Source organism: Simochromis diagramma, unplaced genomic scaffold (genome assembly GCF_900408965.1).
Source record: "Simochromis diagramma unplaced genomic scaffold, fSimDia1.1 OVJJ01000816.1, whole genome shotgun sequence".
Lineage (NCBI taxonomy): Eukaryota > Metazoa > Chordata > Actinopteri > Cichliformes > Cichlidae > Simochromis > Simochromis diagramma.
Genome location: NW_024386908.1, coordinates 5,100,011 through 5,123,641, shown reverse-complemented (window position 1 = coordinate 5,123,641; position 23,631 = coordinate 5,100,011). Strand labels below are relative to the sequence as shown.

At 40.6% G+C, this 23,631-nt stretch overlaps 1 protein-coding gene across 4 annotated transcripts in view; it reads right to left on the bottom strand.

The window, feature by feature from the left end:
- Window positions 1-908: 908 nt before the first annotated feature.
- ahcyl2b (adenosylhomocysteinase like 2b) overlaps window positions 909-23,631 on the bottom strand; it is a 48,855-nt gene continuing 26,132 nt past the window's right edge. For 2 of the 4 annotated variants that reach the window (XM_040035106.1, XM_040035108.1), the window contains exons 2-17: window positions 18,477-18,585; window positions 14,768-14,911; window positions 14,385-14,485; window positions 14,187-14,289; window positions 13,935-14,029; window positions 13,589-13,695; window positions 12,007-12,123; window positions 11,773-11,836; window positions 10,648-10,736; window positions 10,495-10,565; window positions 9,598-9,692; window positions 7,975-8,073; window positions 6,078-6,146; window positions 5,903-5,981; window positions 4,986-5,106; window positions 909-3,934 (exon numbers count right to left, since the gene is read on the bottom strand). In XM_040035106.1, the coding sequence (XP_039891040.1) occupies window positions 3,928-3,934; window positions 4,986-5,106; window positions 5,903-5,981; window positions 6,078-6,146; window positions 7,975-8,073; window positions 9,598-9,692; window positions 10,495-10,565; window positions 10,648-10,736; window positions 11,773-11,836; window positions 12,007-12,123; window positions 13,589-13,695; window positions 13,935-14,029; window positions 14,187-14,289; window positions 14,385-14,485; window positions 14,768-14,911; window positions 18,477-18,585 (1,470 nt within the window). In that variant the 3' untranslated portion in view covers window positions 909-3,927. Of the gene's footprint in view, window positions 3,935-4,981; window positions 5,107-5,902; window positions 5,982-6,077; window positions 6,147-7,974; window positions 8,074-9,597; window positions 9,693-10,494; window positions 10,566-10,647; window positions 10,737-11,772; window positions 11,837-12,006; window positions 12,124-13,588; window positions 13,696-13,934; window positions 14,030-14,186; window positions 14,290-14,384; window positions 14,486-14,767; window positions 14,912-18,476; window positions 18,586-19,961; window positions 21,776-23,631 lie in introns of those variants that run through there. The other 2 variants (XM_040035109.1, XM_040035107.1) reach the window with 2 other exon arrangements.

Below are 23,631 nucleotides of genomic sequence, written 5' to 3'. Positions count from 1 at the left end.
AGAGACCAGTTGGCAACTACTGATGTCTGTTCTCTGGTTGGGAAATAGTTGGTTAAATAAATGTTAATAATGAGTCCTCATTGTGTATTACACTGGCATGAATGCAGTGTAGTAAGAAGCAGCGAGTTTCAGAGCCACCCCTGTGAAATTAATGGTGGCAGTCTGGTGACCTTGATAAAACCCGTCTGGCTCCACTGCTGTGCCCACTTCAGGCCACCCTCTCCCTCCACCTTAAACACTGCAGATTTGTCACAGTGACACTTCATATAAGAAACTAAGCTTACACATTACTGTTGTAGCACCCAAACCAAACCTCATTTTAAATGCTTCAAAAGAAACAAGCTGAAATAGAATGTAAATAGATTATAGTTTAACACACATACAATACGATTCTATTTAAAGTAATCTGCTCACATAAACTTGACTAATGTTTCTAGAATAAATAGAGGCTCAGAGCCAGCTCGGCTCAGCTGATGTCAGAGATGTCCCCGTCTGACTGCTGCTGGCTCAGATGAGCTCACTGTGGCCGTGACAGAGCTCAGCAGCTGCACGCGTCTTCTTCTTCCACGGCACATAAATACAACTAGAAACCAATCCACGATGACACAACACAGGCTGCGACATTAAAAAAAAAAACCCTCTGTATGTGAACACACTGGGTGACTGTGTATTAAATGTAGCAGAAATAAAGCAGCACACAAAGGAATAACTTTTTTTCCCCATTTTTTTATTCATTCAGATTACAGAATTTTGTCATTATTGCTCATCATCTAACATTATCACTTGCAATATTTAAACATAGGGTTTATTTTTTCTTTATTAGACAACTTAAAACATGTTGAATTTTTGTCAGTTTGAACAGTATGAGGATTTACAACAATAAATACAGGTGTCGATTCTTCTTTTACCTTCCTATACTTTTAAAGGTTGTCATATCTGCATATAGTATGTATATACATCTATGATGCTGGTGTCTTCCCCCGCCTACCCGGTCAGCAGAGCGCTGACGGAAAAACAAAACGGTTTCTCCACCCCTAACACACAGGCTAGGATCCTGAGGCAGCTGGTAACAAAGCAACTATGGCCTACAAAAAAGAAAGGATGCTTACAAATACAGAGAGACATTTAGATGTGCACCGTCGTCGTCGTCGTCATCACGCTCGTTCACACACGCGCGCACAAAAGGAAGAAAAAAGACTTAAGACAAAAGGTTTAAGTACTACAGACAAGCAGTCAACAACATGAAGAGACGGATGAAAGGGACTCAGTATAGGAGTTTAACTAAAGGGTTCCCATATTGTTATTATTTTTGCCTAAAACAAAAAAGGAACAGTTTTATTTATTTATTTGACCAAAATTTCAACAGATGCGTGAAACCTTGTCAAATAGGTAGTACAAGCCCTCTCAGGAACCCTTCAAAATAAATCCTGAACTACTTGATTAAACTGACCTGCAAAAGCATATTTATTCAACTGGTAAACAAAGTTTTTTTGTGCCACTCCCACCTTTTCAAAAAATAAAACTTTTACTGTTACCTTTCATATCTAGTACGATACAGTAAACTTTCAGACTTGGGTAATGAGCCACTCTGTGTGCGTTTGATCCTAGTGTGTGAAAGCAGAGCTGGCGGCATCTCGCAGCACGCCAGAAGAGATTGTGATCGGTTCAGGTGCAGAGCCGGTGTGGCGGCGGGGTACACTTCAGGTGAAATCACTGTCAGGGCTTTTCTAATTTCAAATGTCAGCTCAGCTGGGGACGAGCTGCAGTGGATGGCGACTGTGCAGCTCATTACAGCCATAAGAAAGACAGACAAAGAAAGAAAGCGCCTTCCGGGTGGGAGAAAAGGCGGAAATGGACCTGAAAGGCTAGTGCACGTCAGAGATGTCGTGTGCGTGCCGTCTTTCATTTGTAAGCTCAACTCATCTGTGAGTACCAAAGAGTTGTGTCATCTGATTATGGCAAATACAGTAATTCTTAACAGCACCATGTGTTTTACTGAGGACCTGACAGAAGAAATCTGCTTAATGGGACAGCTCACCTCACAGTCATTTATTAAATAGATTTTCCTGGCATTTAGTGTTATTTTATCCACAATGTACACTGCACAGATAGAGATGTATGCTGTAGAGGCGTCTGCCTTCTCTTAAATATAATGGAAGTAAGTGGGGTTTTGCTTAAAGCGGTAACTCAAAAATACTGTTGGCCTTCTAGTAGATGCAACTATGGTATCAAGTTAAAAATCATACATCGTTTCATTCTCGAGTTATCACATTCACAAACCTGGGTGTCTACGCCGCCTGCCCAGCAGGGTGTGGGTAAAAATCTCATCTTGTTATTGGAGGTTTCATGTAGGAACTATTTTCTTTCTTCTGTCTACATCAGCCAAACAAACAGCTCAGGGGACGGGGGACACCCATTAGTGTTCACACCCTGTCACAAAAATAAGCGTTATGAGTGAGAGGGTTGTTGTAATTCAGCAGGAAGGAAACAGTTCCTACATGAAGCTGCTCACAATATTTGGGTGGAGTTTTGTTCCTTTATCTTGAATAGCCGGAGCATAATTTTGCGAAAGTGACACTGCTACCTAGTTTCAGATCGATTTTTTTTTAATGCTCCGAGAACCAGAAGAGAAGGTAATGCTTTTTAGTTCCGTGACGTTCAAGAGAAGGCAGATCCAAACAAAGCTACAACCTACATTTGAAAGAAAACAAACAAACAAACAAACTACATTTGATTTTTGAGGTGAGCTGCTCCTTTACGTACCAGGGTGGCTGCTGTTTGGTATTTCTGTAAATATTTTCTCACAGTATTTAAAACGAGAGTTCGAGTATATTTATTACACGCATCATTAGAACATTATACTGCAATGATGTTAGAGGAGAGGAAATAAACGAAAGATAGAAAAATCTTTTCTTTATAAACATCTAAATACACAGTATACCCTCGTGATGATCCAAAAGCCTGCCATGCTTCTACTACAGTATTCTTGTTTAAGTGAAGGACCAAATAAAAATACTTTTCATTACTTCAACACTGGCGTCGCTAGAGCGGGTGAGAAAGAAGAGCAGCGAATGAGATTGTTTCACTGTGGGTTTGAGTGACAGGTGTTTGGGTGAGGGGCTGGCGGGGGTCACCCTCCAGTCATGTTTTAAAAAACAAAGAAAGAAAGAAAAACTACAGGGTGACCCGTAGCGACATAAGAGCGTAATAAGAAAAAAAGCTTAAAAACAGACAATTCGCAATCAAATAAAATGATATGATTGGACCCTGAGACCCCCGCCTAAACCCTCAGTCTAGCCCCACCCGTCCCACCCCAATAATACACAAAAAAAGAGAAGAAAAAAAAAAAAAAATCACAAGTAGAAAAGAAAAGACGACAAAAATAAGGGACAGGAAAAATTGTCCGACACAAGATAAATCTTCAAAGGTGGTCTTCATTCACACAGTTTTTTTGTTTTTTTTAAATCAAGATTTTTTTTTAATATAGTATATATCTTTAGCTTCAGTAATTTCATATTTAACAGATAAACGATAAAAGATCTGGCAACGTGGAAGGGAGGATGGAGGTTTACATACGACTCGACATACAAATGAGCGTCTGAAGAGGACCGGGTGGAAAAGATGAAATGACGAGTGAGCGGGAGACGGGGTTTGGGCGCTAGCTCGAGGTGAATGGCAGGAGCAGCTCCGAGGTGTAGTTAATGTTATTATTGTTATTATTACTGTTATCAGGCGGGGGATAAATAAAACGACTGCCATAAGCAGGGAAAGCCACGCCCCTCCCCTCCCCCACCCTGCAGGCTCGTTCAGAGCTCCGCCCCCTTCTCCCTTACATATAAAGCAGGTGTATTGGCTGTTGTGTCCTCCCTCCTGTCCTCCGCTACCAGTCTGTGTGATTCACGGAGTTCTTCTTCCCACAACACTTGGCTAATACCTTAAAAACAAAGAACATGCATGTTAGCAGCTGTCGGAGCAACTGAACTGACTGTGGCGGAAACAAGCAGGTTAAACTGATGTACAGGTGTCAAAGGAAGAAATCAAAATCATTTTGGATAAACCAAATGTGAATTTAAATGATAATATATACCCAAATATATCTAAAAACCAAACTTTGTTGTTAATCTGATGCTTTTCATTACAGTTCTGCACAGACGAGGAGAGTCGAGTGAAGCAGCTCCTTCAGGCTGACAGACAGGCATTGCTGTAACCATGGCCTCACCTAATGGTTTAACAAATGTCCATCCACAGCAGCCTGAGACTGCATCCATGCACCAAAACTACATTTATCGAACCCCTTGATCTGGATTATTATCCTCAAAACTTTAAAATGACGTCTCCATATTTTTTGTCTTCTTTTAATTTGATATACATTTGTGAAGATGTGACGGGATGTGAGTGTTGAAATTTGCACATTTGCCTAACAAACAAAAGCTCTCCGGTTTGATCTTGGGAGGAAATGCAAAATGCCACTTTATCCTTCAACGGTAAAGATTCCTTCTAGATAATCCTGGATTCAATTACGGATCCAGATGAACTTTAAATTTTCCTCTTTCAGTTTAGCCATGCCCTACTTGTTAGGGTTTGGGGGGATCGACGAAGTGGACCATGACCTGAACAGTAAGCGCGACACAGAAGTTTAGGTTCTGAGTCTATATGGAGCTGGTAGACAAAACACCTGCATGTATTAATCTCCCAAGATAACCAACCTCTTGCTCAAAACAAAGCATGGCTATAGTGGTGCGATACCTGGTGGCTGCTGTAGCTCATTAACATTCAGACCTAAAGTCGCTTGGTGAAAAGGCTGATTAGAAAGCTAAACCCACCAGTATTCAACAGGGTCTTTGAAAGGATTTAGCTTTAATAAGAGGGTGTGGTACACTATGTCAATTTAATAACAAGTACATACACACGGGATCATTATTTGAATTACGGGATTATATGTCAGCCACTCAAAACAGTGCAAGTGCGCTGAGGTGTTTGCTTACCTATAGTAATTTGGCTTAAAGGGCCCGTTCTTGTTTAAGCCCAGGTACTTGGCCTGCTCGTCGCTCAGCTCTGTAAGATGCGCATCAAATGTTGGGAGATGCAGGCTGGCCACATACTCATCTGAAGGGCGAGAGAGAGAGAACGCGCTTACATTCACCAGGCGTCCATGTTTGGTTAATCATATAAATGAGAACAGGAAGTAGCAGGATTTCCCAGCTGTTTTCTTCTGCAGTGATAACTGTCTTCCTTTTTCCCTTTCTCTGACCTCATTCTTCTCTTCCTTATCCGAACCCGGCCCTCTCCCACCTCTGTGTCAGTGTGTGTTGTGATAACAGTGGCGGTCGCTTACAGACCGACCTACATTCTTCTCCTTGTTTTTCTCTTTACGATATGTGCGCTCTGCTCTCAGCCTCTGAGAGACGGCTCAGAGATGTGACAAGCGGCAGACATGCACACATGTGTCTACAGATACACAGGATTCACTCTGCTGTGAGTGATTTGCTATCCGGGGAGACGACTCTGGACTGGACAGATGAGTCTGTCTGCAGAGATAAATGTAGTCTGTCTGCAGGCCTTCTAACATGCTGTAATCACATCCTGTACATCCACGTAGATGGTATTTGTTACACAAGAGGTTTTTATGTGTTCTGATATCAAAGTGAACTCTAAATCATACAAAACTACTACGATAAAGTCCAAAATAATTCGTATTTATCTCACACTGGGGTTAGGCACAGCCCTGCAGTTCATCTTCATCATCCCCTTGAAGACAGAAGGTTTGAACAACAAGTTGGTGGAGCTTTTGCCTAAAACCTAAGAGCCTGACTGAAATTACTTGAATGCCGAAGTCGTTATTTGAAACATTTAACACAAACATCCACTACTTTAACACATCCAGAAATGATGGTACTCTTACCCATCTTCTTGGGCAGCAGGTAAACATCCTGTTTGTACCGTCCTTCGGGGGCATTGTAGAGCTCTATCAGTGCCAGTGCCTGGACAGATCCACACACACAAACGCAGCAATGCAAAGCGTAACAAGCCAAACATATGCGACAATATAAATGAGACAAATTGATCCACAGCTTTACCTGAGTGGTGGCAGTGATTGAGAGAACGAAAGTGGGCACAGTGGAACAGCTGAGGTTCAGCAGACGACCCTGGACAGGAGGGAAAAAACAAAAACAACAACACAAGGTTAGAGTACAAGTCAAAAATACACACGCAGGCTCGCGCCTTTGTGTAAAAATGTACCTTTTGGGCGGCATCATGAAAAGGAATCAATAAACTCAGATCTCGGTGTCCCTCAACAAATCGACTGTGTATCAGCTGTGTAACGCGGCAGTCTGTCCTGTTAATGAATGAAACTGCTGTGCATTAGCTTACTGATGAAGACAGATGTTGCTAACTATGCACCGAGTGGCCATCCCTCTGAAACTGAAAAGCTACACGAAGAGAGGGGAACAGACTGCCGTTCAACTGTTGTTGCTGGATGATGAAAGCAGAACAGAAACTCCACACAGGGGTTTAATTTGCTGTGCACACTGAAGTTCACACACACGCTGCTCGCTAGTGCTGTGTGCATTTTCACATGATAAAGCAGCTGTCTGTGAACCATCTTACAGCTTAATAATGCTCATAAATATGACATAAATGCCTGAGTGTGCATTATTACACTGGGACACAAAAAGGGAACAAAAAAATAACTTCCTTTTTTTGGACAGAGCCACCATTTAAATAAACTTTAAACGTCCAAATGTTAGCTATACTAAAGGATCAGATGTTGTTTTGTATATTTAAACTGAATGGCATTTTTGGAGCACTGCTCTATTTTAAGGATCAGAACAGAGTGATCTGGAGGCAGGTGAGGTGAGGATGGAGGCGCAAATCTACTGATGTGGTTAAAACTTCTGCAGATCAAACAGCCTCAGAGAGGCAGGCATTGACAGGCTGGCAGTTTGCCTGTCTGGCCCTGTTGGACTGCTCTCATTCTGTCACATACGCACACACACCTCATCTTATCCTAAAATATTCATGATCAGGGGGTGAGTGTGTGCATATTACTACAAGTAAAGTTGCAAAAAAGTTTGCAGGGTAAGTGTCCTGTTTATGTGTTTATTCCATAACAACTTGCACTACATTACAAAAGAATATTTTAAATGATGATTAATCAACCAATTATTAAATATGAGAGGATAACTCTGCCAAAGAGGTTTCCAAAGTGATTAAATCAGAGGAGAAAATAGGATGAATAAACTCGCCTAAAAGCAAGAATACGCCCTGAAAGCAGTCGAACTTGAAGATAATTTAACGGATGTGGTTAAACATCATCTGTGTAAACGTCTACTGTATTTAATCCTTTAAAATTATTTTCTTAAACATTGTCATGGCAGTGGGCCCATTTTACAAAGTGCTCTTTAAATGACCATAAACCCAATACAGTTTGTGACTCTGATGACAAACCTTACGGGGATATTTGTGGTATCAACGCAGAAGAAAGCATTCACAAGGTTCTGCTGTCTGAACACAGACAACTTGGTGTTTTAGGCATAAATTTGGACACGTCATTCGATTATTTTGCCTGCTAACATTAATGCATTATGTACTGCTCTGTTTGAGTGGCTGTTTGCCTGCCAGTTACAGTCTACATACAAAGTAATGCAGAACAGCACTAGCTAGGGGGCTCTCTGTCTTACAAAAGAACTCCTGACTTCCAGTTACACAAAGAGGTGCTTAAGAGAATGAAAGAATGAAAAGTGGAATATCCAGCTCTCTAAATAAAGTAAAAGTTTTCTTCTAGGATTTTACATTCTGTTTTTGTATCGCAGCACCATGAATCACTTTATGGCAACCATTTATTTAAATATGGACATATTATCAACATCATCACACCAAAAATGTCTAGTTGCCTGTTGTTGTACCCCGGACTGAACTGATGCCAATTAGACACCAGGATTAGAAGGAAGACGCGTGGCTGGGTGTGTTTACCTCTGCCAGCAGGACTATCCTCTTTCCATCAGGCCAGATTACGTGGTCCACCTGAGAGCGCACTCTCTCCCAGGTGAGTTCAGGAGTCCGCAGACTTGCCTATAAGGAAGAAACGACATCATCGGTTATTTGTATTTGGCTGTTTGCTCTATGACATCTCATCACGAGTCATATGTTGACTGAGCACGCTTCATTTCCAGGACTGGAGTGACTCAGAGCTTCCTTTCATATGAACCATTTCCTTTGTCCGTCACCCATTGTTATTACTGATTTTGAAACATCCTCACGTTGCCCTTTGTTCCCATTTCTAAACACTTCTGTACAATCTTTAATGACCAGAAAGCTTTATTAGCCTGTTACAGACTGATAAAGGTACTAACAGTAGTGGTAAAGTGTGCATCCGGTGTCTGCAAGTACAAAAGTTTCACAAGACATTTTGAGACCTTTATTATCATTTTATATGAGGTGTAGATTGGAATGTTTAAAGCACACCCATAATAAATATGAAAATATGATTTTTGTGTTAACTGGTTGAAATGAACAATAAGTCAAAATGAAAAAAGGAAATAAAAGTTTCAACAAGCAGTGCAGTTTGCTTTGCAAGCACCAAGCTTTAAACACCAGCAGTAATCTTGTTAACGCCACGTCCAGCCATCTCTCATTAAACTTATCTTTCCATTCCAGCAGACTTATCGCACAGACTGGCTAGCCTCTTGATTTTTATCTTCACAATTTCCACAAGTGTACTGTAAACTCTAAATGAATGACCTGAAAAGATTCCGTAAACAACAGGGAAACTTATAATAACTTAAGGTTAAGGCAACAAATTAATCTCGTTTTGCTGCTACACACTTGAAACAGGCTTAAAGCATCATTGGAACATTAAGGAAGTAAAAAAGAAAGCTGCACATGTGACATCCATCCACTATTTGTTGTTAACATTAGCCTAAACCGCTCATCTCTGTATATGAAGATGATTAAGCGTCTTTCTGAAGTGTTCTGTTGGTACAGCCTTTTGTACTGAAGCAAATATCTTAAACATGCAGCTGCACAGGTTGATTTCATTGTGTACATGGGTCAAAGATAGTTACACTGTGTGGTGCAAGTTCTTGCATGCATGTGACTGGTGATACTTAATGATTTATTTTTATGGGTTTTTTTATTGGTAAATGTGTATTTCAAAGACAAAGATTCATGGCTGCCCTGGATAAAAGCTTAACCATCTTTATGGTTTGAAAGCTTGTAAAGGTCTGCTAGTTTTTGCATTACGTAACCAAAGAAAGGCTAGTGGCAGCTCCATATTTTTCCTGTTTTTCTAGGAAACTAACTATCCATCTGTCAGTCTTGTTTATTTCTGAGTGTAACAGCAGGTTATAGATCAGACCTTTTACTGACGCCACACTTACTCAAGTCTACGTCGACTGCTACCATGACAACAATGAGCAATCACTGCCCCAGGTCAAGCTTTACAGACGTGAGGACATTTAACAGGGGAGCAGAAATTTTTTACAGTCTCGATCGAGTAGTTCAGTCTTCCAAAATGATAACTAGTGGCAGTGTTTTAACACGCCTAAATCTGATGAGATGACTACAATTTAGACCTCGTGCAAACTGGCAACTGACCACATCGATCTCAGTGTTGGAATGTCCCATGTTGCAGACGATGCAGCCGTTCTTCATGCGGTCGAGGTTCTCTCTCACCACAACGTTCTTATTGCCTGATGAGGGGAGAGGACACAAAGAACAGAGAGAAACGTTGAGGAAGCAAAAATCTCCAGAGGAAGGAAAGAGGCTCGGCTGTACGTGAGGTTTTAATCAAATACGACGCTGTAAAAGGGACTGAACAGGTTTTCTGAAATCTATGTACTGGGGGGAAAAGGAGGAGGATTGCCCTTATCGCTCATGATTTAATTACTTATCGCACGACTTGAACAAAGTTAATTAGGGAATGTAATTTAGTTTAGAGTCTCACCTGTCTACATAGAGCATTTTAAATGGTTTTGTATTTATCTATTTAGATCAAAACAAGCTAAAGTCTTTTACTAAGCAATAAAAAACAGACGTGATAGAGGTGAATAAAAACCAAACAAAGAGACTGCTGTGTGTATGTGTGAGATAAGAGTTATGACAGCGTGTTTTAATATATTTGTTTCTTTTATTTCACAACACTCTTGAACTTTATTGAGGCCACAAATCCTTTTATTATCTTTGCTGTTATCTTTGCCATTTCCACCTAAGGACAGACCTCTGCAGCTCGCCTGCCAGCAGCACCGACTAATGAAGCTGAGAGGGCGAGTAATTCTCTGCTTCAAGCGCTCAACTTGCTGGCTGCCGAGTTAAGAACTTTATTAGTAGCTGCTGCAGACTGATTACAAGGACTTATTATCCGTTTAGGCACCCTGAATGAATGATACCAGGGACTGCTTTATGTTTTGTATCCTCCTAACATGCAACATCTAAACTGGATTTCTCTCTGCATTGTGATTCTTCTTGTCAGGTAAGGACAGCGGCTGAACCAACCTGTGCAGGTAATGACGATATCCACTTGTCTGATGACTTCGGTGAGTTTCACCAGCCTGAAGCCGTCCATGCTACGGTTGGTTAAAGAAAGTGTGTAAGATGAATGCAGCATCAACGGCAACAAAGGAAGAACAAGAGCTGAAGAAGTCTCACCAGGCCTGCAAGGCACAGATGGGGTCGATCTCTGTGACGTAGACGATGGAGCCCATTGCTTTGAGGGCAGCGCAGCAGCCTTTTCCAACCTGAGGAGAGAAAAAAAAAGTACAAATGGAGTTAACACAAAGGACATAAACCCATATCACATGCAGAAACTGTCCATGATGCTTCTGTTTGAGTGAATGTAGAGTGTTAAGTGTGCACACTATTTCACTATTTAGAAAAAGAATTGAAAACGACGTGTTTCTTAATCAACCAGTCACACAATAGGAGCCACGTGGAAGCAACAAGGATCAAACCACCTATTTTGTAGCACTGCTGTCCATTTAGTATGACTCAGTAGTAATATATTATATCAAATAAATACCAGTACGTCCTACTCGACTGGGTTGCATTTGTCAGTATGCAGGCCACAATTTGACCCCAAATCCTCTGAAGAGGACAGATTACTTACGCCACGACAAAGCACTAACATAGGAGTAATTTGAAGTAATCTTTTTACCATTTTAAAACCTCATACATTTTAATTTTACTCAAAGTCCTCTGTTACACACAAAAAGGTCAAAACTAAGGGCTATGTTTTGAAGCGTGTTCCAGTTTAATAGCAACTACGGTACACAGCGTTGACCACAAGGCGCACTTAGAATTCATTCAATCGTGTCTCAGTAAGTTAAGCACTTGGGTTCAAAGAAAAGACCTCCTACTGTACACTGACACATTAGCCCCGTTAGGTTTTAATTTAAACCCAAAGCAAAGAAAAAGAAAAAAAAAAAAGAAAGAAAGAAAAGGTTTAAAGAAATTTATGTACTTTTTAAAAAAAATCCACAGCAGCTGGCCTCTGCTACCATCACTTGGATGTTCTATTAGCACAAAACTCTCTGGTGGCTTGTTCTGTATTAATCAAGTTCAAGCCAGCCTTTTACAAATTTAATTGCCACGGCCTTAGCAAAACCCCATCCTTACTTAGATGCCTCAAAAAGGCCGAAAACAATTATCTAACTTGTCGTGCTACATTGAAATCTGTTCATGTGCATAAGCGAACTCACAGGAGACAGGACAAGGCTTCAGTGTTTGCATCACTGTGTGAACAAGAAAGGTGCGTGACGAGGACGGTGGCCTTACCTCTCCATATCCACACACCACCACCTGTTTGCCTCCAAACATGACGTCAGTAGTCCTCTTCAGGCTGAGGACAGAAACACTGTTATAACACACAGGCGACCTAATATTTATTCACACTGTTTGGAGCAGAGTGGATGCGGGTGTATACACCTTGCAGCAATGCATGTTATTAGAAACAAAAAACTTGGCCTGTTTTATAATTCTAACAAGGTTCAACAGGAGATCATTTCCTACCCGTCTAAGATGGACTCTCTGCAGCAGTACAGGTTGTCAAATTTCTGCTTGGTGACTGAATCGTTGACATTCATGGCTGGAACGCAGAGTTTCCCGGCCTTGGACAGCTGATATAACCTGCACAAACAAACACACACCAAAAAACATTTAAACTTTACATCAGAATACAATCATGTCTCTTAATTCAATGACTGGAAGAAAGGTGGCAAATTAATCCTGACAGGAGCAGCTGCTGCTTAAATCTTTGAAAGGATTTGTTTTATCATTTAGATTTAACTGATGTGTTTCTATTTGCGCAAATCAAGTTGAAATTTTGCTACCATGCCACAAATATACAGTGGAGAACATATTCACCACTAGATGGTGATGTTGGCACACCACAGATTATGTAAACACTTCTTCAGTGAGAAATAAATACACAAACCAGCACATTAACAGACACATTTACAGCACCTGGTTTTATCTACCTAAAGGTGGAATGTCTCATTCATCTGGAGGTAGATGCTGTACTCCTCATCTAAACGAATAACCCCCTCCCACTGGGGCTCAATCACAAGCTCAGCCCTAAAATTCATTGACATGCATCTCCAAGACGACTGCACTAATAATGGGCTAGCTGGTTAGCGCATTCATGCTTACACAGCATGAATCCATATTTCTCATAGCTGTGATTTAAAAAACAAAACACCAAACAAACAAGATCAGCATTAAATATTATCACACAGACCACATGTAAGCACAAAACTCCAGCATGCCAAACTAGTGAGAGCAGGTTGTTCGGACGTTTTTTCTCTCTCTATAGGACGACTATAGAGCTGCCTGCAGGCAGCATCCTTTCCCCGGTGAAGCTGGAGCCAGAACCCAGGGCAACCTGCTGCTGCGGCTGCTGGCGCAGAGGAGCCCACCGACAGATGGGGAGTCTTTGGATGCAACAAAGATGCAAGGAAGGCTTCTTGCACAACATTCTCCCGTGAAAACGAGCTAAAAATCAAAAACCTCATCAATTCCTCTGAATCCAGTTTTTTGGGATCAACCCTATTTTGGCTAAACAGGGAGTGTTTGCACGTGCAAAACAAATGCAAGCCTTTTTTCTAATGTCAACCGTCGACTCTGAAAACCTGTGCAGGCCTCCTTTTCCAAACTCAGAGGGGACTGACCCAGAATTAATAAGGGGAACTGATGAAGACATCAACAGAATCGTATTCATTTCTATATTTCCTTAGTAACAGAGAGAGGTGCAGGCTCTCAAACCGTCCTGCTCTACAAGCTGGACGGTTTTCCTCTGAATCCACTCAGGAAAACGTGCAGACACTCTCAGGCTATGGTTCTCCTGTGTGTGACCGAACACTCCTTGCTCCAAGTCGGCTTAAACGTTGTGTGAATTGGTCAGAATCACATCTCCCCACAACATGTACAAACACCTGATTTGACTTCAGTACACATACAGAACGGACAACCAGTGGACCATAAAGGGATCTCTGCTGAACTTAACAAGTGTGTTGAATCAGAACGGATGAATCGACGTTTATGACACACACACAAAAACAAAAAAAAACTAAACCAAAAAGACACCACGTCCTACCTGTGCACACCAGTAACGCTCTCCTCTACTATGCCCTTGATCTTCTTGAACATGCTGGGATATTTTTTATAAATCCAGTGAGTCAGGTCACCACCGTCATCCAAGATCTGACGAGAAATCAGAAAGATAAGTTTTCTATGTTTGAATATGCAGAATAAATTATCTGATATAATGAATGCCCCTTTCTTCACTTCTAGCCACAGTGGTAGACAATCATCACGTAAAAATACATTTAAAAACCTACTACACAACAGATGAATGGCCTACCAATGATTGATGTTTGATGTAAAAACCACAGAGGCAACTTTTCTGTAATAAGCTTTATTTAGATATGTAGGTGTGCTACCATGTTGGGCTGCCAGCCTTCCACATTGACACAGCGGTCGATGCACCACCAGAAGTCGTCCTCTGATTCTCCCTTCCACGCAAATACACTGAAACCTACAAAGAGAGGAAGCGTTGAATACATATTGCATACGAGTGTATGAATAACAATGGATTTGAGCATGATGGGAAAAGCGAGCGCATTAATATTTTAGGCGGCAAAAAGGAGAGAAGAAAAGGTCAGGTGTCACCACATGGGAACGCTGAGCCTCACCTCCCTCTGCCAGGGCAGCTGCCACCTCATTCTGGGTGGAGTAGATGTTGCATGCTGCCCATCTGCACTGAGCGCCCAGAGCTGACAGAGTCTCCATCAGCACCTTGGGAGAAGACGAGGGTCAAGTTTGAGTTTTCGTCGTGGCAGAAGAGAAAAATAAACAAGTGTGTGTGAGTGTTTTGCACTGCTACTACTTACAGCAGTCTGGGCAGTGATGTGGGTGCAGCCCACAATCTTGGCACCAGCGAGGGGTTTTTCCCCCTGGGCTCGCTTCCTCAGAGCCATCAGTGCTGGCATCTCTGAAAGAAAAGGAAACACACACATACACACAAATACACATAAGTGGATATACAGGATTGATCTGGATGATTAAGGAATTCCCATCATTTAATCCTCCTAATACTTCAAAACTAATCCATCGCCTCGTGCGGTGGAGTAGCTCGATGAGCGAGGCTCTCTGCTAGGTAATTAGAGAGTAATGTCAATGAAATACATTGAGTTTGATTTTAAATGGTGGTCATAACAGCAGTTTGGTATTTAGCTCAGTTCCCAGTTTTTAAAGCTACTGCCCGCTGGTTCACCTTGCTCAGCTATCTCGATCTCTCTGCGGCCGAAGTCGGCCTGTTTGATGTTTTTGATGCAGAAGTCGCCGTTGCCCTTGGAGTTTTTCTGCTGTTTGTCACGAGGAGATGTCTCGTCATCAGAGCTGTCCGTGTATGATGCCGCTGCAAACAAACACACACAGGCATTGTCAGCATGTCAACACGTCACATAGGAGGCAAAATATTGCCGCTGTAACCAAAAACAAAACAAAAAAAAGTTGTAAACTGTGAATCCATGTTTAAGTACAGAATACACTGAATGTATTCTGTACCTAAACATGGATTCTCTCAGCCTCTGGTTTCATCAGAATACATTAAACTCAAATGTGCAACTTGAATTTGTTAGCCTACAGATTTCAGGCACCACAGGCTTTAATTTATCATAGAGCTGCCAGCCAAACTTTTCCCACTAAGAGCAAAACTAGCAGCTTTATCACCTCTGACTGAAGCAGAAAGTAAACACAGGATGTTATTGGACTTAAGTATTTACACTTGGATATAAAAAGAAAACATGTTTGAGTAGTATCACTGGACCTGTGATATAAACAGTCATATGCACAGTCTGCACTTTACATTATTGTGTGGTTTCAAATGTACTGTACATTTCTATACATGGAGGTGCACAGGGTGTACTCCTCCATGAGTACAAATGGTGCATGATGCCAACATCACACACACGCCTTTAAGTGCAGACAGGAAAACAAAGGTTTGAGGGTGTAAGAGGATATCCTGAATCCAATTCTTCAAGTTTTAGTTCATCACAAACAATCGATATTGATTAACAATAGCGTCACCTCATGTCCGGGGGTAACACCCATGAATTCAAGACAATGTCTGTGCTGTGTTTTTGGCTGTACATGTAAATGATATCCTTAGAGAAAGTTCCAAAGATTTTTTTTAAACCTGGCCTTCTTTGGGAAAATCTATGAAATTCTATGCAGAGTGCCTAAATCAGGTAAAAGCTGATGAAGTAAAACATGATTAGTGAGTTGATTTGAAATTAAAAAAAAAAAAAAAAAAAAAAAAAAAAAAAAATCTAAATGCCCAAAACTGAAAAACAAATCATCTACCAATGAAAAAAAAAATACTCTGCCGTCCTACTTCCAAAACACGTTGGGACAAAACCAGGTGAGGGGAAAAAGGTTTTGCATGATGAAATTCTTCTCAAGAAACACAAAATCTTAAAAAAGCTTAAAAACATCCAAACTAAGAAGCCTTAGCCTCGATCTGCTTTACAGTGGCTATAAACTTCAGCTACATGTTAACTTTACCTGGAACCTGTACTGTCATGTCATTATTTACAATGTACTGTAAATGTGTTGGTTCTGTTTTACAGACTAGGACCACCAGCTTTAAAAAGAACCCTAATTAAAGGATCCTAAACTAAAGTGCTTCGGGGGAAGCTGTGTGACTGGTGCTTGCTGTAGTCTCTGTACTGTGGGAGCCATCAGAGAAATCAGAATCACTCCAGTGAAGGAATTATGAGGAAAGACAGGGAATCAGCCAAGGAGGAAGAGCAAAGCAGCACAAGGTTCTGCACTGGAGTCTGAAACCAGGCTCTGAAACATATCAAGGAGTTCATAGTGATTAAGGTGTTAACACAGGGATCCAAAGATGTGTGACAGTGACGCCTGCTGAATGAAATAAAAGCAGACTAAGTGCACTCCTCATTATCTCAATATCTTGAAGAAAATGCAGATCATTTTTTTAAGTGGTGATGTGAAAGCCCGAGGCAGGAGCGAGAGGTTCCTGGGGACTCTTGAGCTGGTTAGGAGGGGAGATAAAGCGCTGTGCTAGAGAAGAGGAAAAAAAAAAAAAAACAAAGTGAAAAGAAAGAAAAAAGAAGTTATGATTTAGTGGTAGGAGACTGGGATAGATCCAAGTCACACACCAGAGAAAAGCGCACAAGTGTGCAGTTTGGAGTTAAAAATGAAATTCAGAGCTGATTTTTTTTTTTTTTTTTTTAAGACAACTTAATGTCTCAAACAGGAAGAAAGAAAGGGAAAGAAACACAATGTCGCTTTCTCAGCTGACCCCAACAAGCGCCTATGAAAACACAGAGCTGTCTGCACATGTGCCAGTGGGAAGTTACAGAGCCGAAACGCCTCGTCTTCTCTGAATAAAAGTACTGATGCAGGGGCTTTTCTTCTTTTTTAGCACCCCTGACCTGAGGGATCCATTATGCACATGCACTAATACTGACTGACAGTCCATGTGTCCGTTTGCCATCCATCTGTCTGTCCTAGCGCCATCATGCAGATTAATTCATCATGTTAAATGGTGTCGTTTAAAGTTATGTGGCCTGTGACTCTGACACACAGCAGGACATCAAAAGAGCCCGAGTCCAAGTGGCTTATGCAATATCGCATTTAAAAGCGACTGATAACTGAGAAGGAAAGGAAAGCCAGGATTATAGTGACCGATTTATAAAGAACCTTTGCTCCCTTGTCCCTTCTTGTTTTTGTGGTATTTGAGCAGAGCCATGTTAACCATTTCCAAATATACAGGAGTGTCGCATCAATCTACTCAAACTATGGCTACAGCTATCAGTTATATTAGTGATCAGTATTTGAGACCTCTACATCATCAGTGTGACCCGTTTACTCCTAACCTTAACCACCTTATGTGCTTTTATTCGTTAAATTAATTCTGGATGAAAGAAAGCAAAAGATTAAAAAAAACATTTTTTAAACAACCACGTTTTTCAAGTTTCTCGATAAATCGTTGCAGCTTGAACTCAAACTAATCATACACAGAGTGTATTGTCTCCAAATCACTCAGCCTGTCTCTCCTGGTTACTCCCAAAGAAAATCATAACATCATGACAATGCATACTTAAACCAAATTTACAAAACAAAGAAACCCCTTATCTATACATACAATGAAACTTGTACTGTAAGACATAAAACTACACCTTACAGTTGCTGATACTAGCTGCCAGCTAAAACTCTTTTTAGACTATTGGCATATTTATCTTTACCAGCTTTCCAGTTAATCAGTTGGCTCTCCCATCCTATTTGGTTTCAGCCACACCCAATGCTTCAGCACCTGCTAATCCTCTAACACAGGGCCCACAGTTTCACATAAACCCAGGGTCAGAGTGTGAGAAAGAGTGCTAGAAACACAAGGACAGAAGTGGTAGATAAGTCCAGTCAACCATTCATCCAGGTGGAACTCAATGGAAAATTTAACATCCCCCTGGAATATCAGATAAGCAGCAAGGTAAAGTGATTGAGTAACAGGCTATAGTTTAAGACAGGAATGCAGGTATGGCGAAAGAGAGACACTGTGATGAAGTCTGCACTATATACTTAAACAAACAGGTCATTTTAGTCTATTTACTTTGTGCTGTAAAGACACTGCTTTAGTCTGTAGATGTCTGTGCCAACAAGGCTTGCACGGCCCTGCTATATTTTGTTCAGCGTTTCTTCCACCACTGCTCGCAACTTCCCAACAAGGCCGACTTTATTTGGCTCAGTGCGAGAGCCTCTACCATGCTACCAACTTTCAAGTCTCACTCCTGTGCTCTTTGTTTCATGAGGACACAAACTGAGAAGAGTGGAGCTGAGCAGGTAAGGATAATGTTACTTGAGTCGATGACAAGACATTACTGTGAGCACACAGACACCAAAAATAATAGCTATCATAATCAGGATGAGTCACCCAAACATAAAATCATTCTGTTTACCTGAGCTGTAGCTGTCTGTGGAGGACTGGGAGATGGAGCGGGACAGAGAGCGCCGTCCGATCTTGGAGGGACGCTTGTTGAACTCCTGTTTCTGGTCTGCAAACTGGATCTGTTGGTGGAGAAGGAGAGCAGAAACATTCAGGCAATCTGAATTGAGCTTTGAAAAATGTATTTAAATAAAACTATTCACAAACAGGACTCACAAAGCAATTTGAAAGCCAGGAAAAGAAAACTTTGCATCTTTAATAAACTGATCGCTTTTTAGCTCAGGTTACTCTAGGTTCATGTTAAGCTCCTGATTAAGAGAATGCTATCCTGAGTGAAAAATGTTTTACAGATAAGAGAAGATCAATAAAATAGATAAATAAGACAGGCAATAAACTGAGAGAGAGAACAAGTTCACTATAGTCTCTGAGGAGGGAGACTGCCTTTGAGTTCACTCTGACTCTGAAAGATAAAAGAGACAATGAGGCTATTATCAAGCAGTGACAAGGCCACGCGAGGTGCACCAGTTCATTCTGGTTCTGTGAAAATGAGCGGGATGTGTTTGGCTATTTGCCGCTTTCAGGACACTAAACTGACCATGAGCCTATCTTTCAGTGTTGCATTAAAGCCAATGACTTGGTGCATCATAATTCATCCAGTGATAATATTACAGCACATGAATGGCTGACTTATTCCTACAATAAAGCCACACGACAAGAACAAAAACTGCCAGTGTGTGTGTACATGCATTAAAACCTCTCTTTATTAGTCAGGTTGCTTTTATTAAATGAGCAATAATGGTGTCCATAAATTCATAGAAAGAAAGGCTTTTACATTGCCACATGGATGTCTAATGGATGTTGCACAAGGCAAAAAAAAAACAAAACAAACAAAAAAAAGCAGCTGAAAGAGCATCAGTTCTTTGAGCATGTACTCATTTTTAAATAATTTTCATCCTCACAAAAACATGTCCTTGAAAATTTTCAGGTTCTTGAGTATGTGTGTGTGTGTGTGCATGTACGAGTAAAATACCAGGAGGCTTTGTATGTATTGACTTATTTATTCTCATAATGTGTGGAGACATTCGGTAAATTTCATGAGCGAGAGCTGCTGTTCACTCAAAAGTCACCTCTACGATCTGAAATCATCAGCAATATACACATTTCCCCCGTTTTTTGCTTTGTGATCTCTGAGGCATTTCTTAAGTAGAGCCCAAACCCTGGTGATTCAGCCTGGAGAATGTGCACCTTAATAAACAGGCATGGAAAGGAAAGCAATGCAGCATTAAAGCTCTCAGAAAGCCAAACTGCACATGCAGCTGGGCAAGTTAAATAGTTAAAACTCATCACAAATTATCTGGTTAGGATGCTAGCTGATTAGCTGAGCATTTCTCCTTCCATTTCAATTCCACCCAAGCACCGATACTCTCAATATCATTTTAATCTCAATAAATAACATGTCATAAGTCAGACTAATCCACTTCTCATCCATTCTCCTTACCTTTTTCACACAGCGCTCACTGCTCTCCCCACTCTTTTCCTTCTTCAACATTGCCACGTGTGTGTGTGTGGGACGAACTGCCAAGTACAGTGCGTGTTTGATTCAGGGCCTTGTGCATTGACGGGACATCATCTTTCAATGATCATTTCAGTGGCTGCACCTCTTGCCCTCTGCCTCTTTTTAGCCTTTCCTTTCCTGTAAACCAGCCTAAACCGCTCTGCCCATGTGCCAACAACACAATGCAATGAATTGTTTTCCCTTCCTTTCATTTTTTCCCCCTTCCCTCTCTCCTACCTCAGTATTCTTGTTTAATTGTCAATTGTTCAAGCGCAGGCTGAATCGCTGCCATCAAAACTAAGCTTTGCCCTTGCTGACCCAAGACATGTAGCCCACAAACTAAGAGCATTAAGAAAGGAAGCAGTGATAGAAAAGGACTGGAATGAGCCATCTATACATCCTTATAAACTCTCTTAATGAATGGAAATGCTCGTTAGCATACAGAAGAAGAGGTTAGGTTAAAAACTACAGTGATTACAGTTAATCTTGAAAGGAAGTAATTCCGATTGATCCTTTGAGCTCCACTCTTATCAGCACTGTGATTAAAAATGGCCATCATACAAGAAGATAAATAAATAAAAATATGAGGATTAAACTGTTGTTCTTTGGAACATAGAAGATTCCAAAACAACACAAGCAGAACAAGTCAGAACTGCTGCTTTATGTTATTTACAAGGGCAGCCATTGGTGCAAACATCGCTGACCTCATGCAACCTGTAATGGGTATGCTGGTCTCGAAAGTTTATTGGATGGGAGATTAAATGAGGGGCTTTAAGAGCTCAGAGTTGCACTGAAGGATTGCAGGTCATTTTAGGAGCTGGGGATAGAGGGCTTATTGGATGTTTTTTGGGACAAGATTACCACAGGGCACAAAGGAAACAGGGGCTACTGCCAGAGAGAATGGCACAGTGGTTCACTTATTCCTGTGTAAAATGAGAACAAGCAAACAGCATGAGAAGAACAACCCAAACGTAACCCATTCAGTTCTGATTTCTATTCCCTAGCTAATCTTTGAAAAGCACAGAATTAACAGGGTTTTTATTACTAAGGTATGGGGTAAGCATTGTCTAAAAGCTATTAAAACTCCTTTCCATTAAACGCATACTATATGAATGTGAATCAGTGAAAACTGTCACTTTTCCATCGCTGGCACACCTGCAATCTTATCAGTGTGAATCCAGTAATATTTATGCATCACTTCTACCATAGCTCAAGTCTATTAATCCAGTGCATGCATTAACAGACAGCCATGCACAAATTACAAGTGTACATAGTCAAGTTATAACATATGTCTCTGAGCTCGAGTCTCAATCAGAAATCAGCTCTCTCACTCAGACACTGGGTGCGAGGGGCAGGATCATAAAATTCAAAGTGGCTTATATGTGAATGACACAGCGCCATTTAAAGACCGATTCTGCTTGCAGTGCTAAACACCTCATCTGTGAGAAAAGGTTTAAATCTGTATTTCAGCTTGTGGCAATAAAAGTCTGCAAATAAACTCAAAGTAATGAATGAGCTGGTGCTCACCCGCGTACAATAACCCATCAGCCAAATTCTGGTCAGGTGTTCCTGCAGCTTACTGCTCACCACGAGTGGCAATTCTGAATGAAGGGCTGTTGTTATGAGTGATCACATACTGGTTAGATTAGAGATGACTTTACAGTAACCTGACATGACAGTTTCTAAGATGGTCCTTCAATCTCAAATAATAAACTATTTTCAGTTTGACCATCTCTGATTTGCATAAACATTTTATGGTCCACAGCTTAAACAAGTGTAATGAAGAAAATAGCATTTTCTTCTTTTTTTTTGACTAAGAATTTCATGTAAAAATGTATTCAGCATGTTTTGTTTTGCATTATTGTGAAATTCAACTATATACTATTCAGAAATTGTCACCAATTGTGTTTTGACATCTTTTTAATGTTTAATTCTAATGAGTTTGCGGTCAAATACGGGGCTTTATAAGACTGCTTGAGGTTTTTTTTTTTTTTAGTCCTCAATACTGAGACGTTTTTTGATCCGTCTATCCCAATTTCACAGCTATTGATTCATTTTGATGGTAAGAAAGGGCACTGAAAATTTCAGGTTTGCATCTTTAGTTTTTGAGATATTCATGTTCAAACAAAAACAACAAAAAAATTGCTGCAAGTGGTTTGACAAAAGTATTTCGAAAAGTATTTGAAATAAAAAAATCATTACATAGAAGTCCAAAAATGGGACCATAATATTTTTAGGCAAAATTGGGGATGGCTGAGGTGAGGGCCCACAGTGATTTGAGATCAAAGAACCCAAAGGACACTTGTAGCTGAAGGCAGTGAAAACAGCGAATGGAGTCAGCAGCATGCTCCTCCTGTGCTCATATATTAGCCACTCAGGAATGGCTGTACAAGTCCCAACATATAAAAAGCTATTTTCAGAGGCAAACAGCTTTTGTGCGTCAATGTCATTCAATTTGTCAAATACCTGGAGAAGAAAGGCCACTGTGTAATTCAGTATTCTCTGATTATTTACAATATATATGTCTGTAATAGTCTCTCATATAATGATCCAAGACTGGGTAAAAATGGGGGAAAAAAAATCTTGGTGATTTTCCCCCCTCACATCAGTCAATATTGATATATAATCACGATATATATATTTAAACCAAAATGAACTTCATGAGTTTTTTGTCATAAGCTGAACATGATAAATGTACTGCAACACTGTAACTGTATTTTAAATAAATACTGTTGTAGTATATAGACAAACTCTTTCAAATTGTTGGCCACATGAAGTGCAGTACTGGGTAGTGAGGCTCATAAATGGGCCAGGTGTGCGCTTTGCACTCAGCTGCTTAAAATATGACATTTTCGACCATGTTTACCGACATCGTGTCTTGTAATGTGTGTAAGCCGCCATTGTGGAAACATGTTTTCAACACAGTTTACAGTGTATACTGCTCTGCTTCTTTGTCAGACTTTAAATAGCCGAAATATCGCCACATTAATTCCTCAATAGTGTCCTAATCCTTTGAGTATCAGGTTGTATCCACTGCAGTGTCATATTTGGTAACAAAGTCGTTTGATTTTTCAATAACAGTCTTTGTTCTCATTTTCTCTTTTATCTCACTCGAATTCCTAATATACTGTAGTGTGTAGCAGCCCAAACGTTAGCACATGTGCTGACTATTCTCACTGTCATTGGCCTTCAGTGTTGTCAGTAAAAAAACCATGGATTTGGATGAGCTCCATGCAGTTTATATTGACCTTGTTTAATAATGCCATCTTGGAAAGTTTTTGCACGATAATTATTTTTATCGTTTTATCACCTGGCTCTATAAGAATCACTCACTTTTTTTAATACTAGGTTTCCTTTCAGACAGCACCGGCACTGCTGCAGAGCTCCAGCATGTTTGCAGGTTGCGACACTGGAAGAGCCATAAACGTGGAGTTCGTGTTGTGATGTGGGTTGTATGCAGGTAATAAAAATATTTCAGACTAATCTGCCTTAAGCAACAATGTTCATCTCTTGGCTTTCCCCTCCATGACATTCCTAATCTTCCACTTTCTATCCAGCTTTCACACCCCGCAGGAACTCTTTTACATAACAGATTGATTGGGTAGCTAATGAT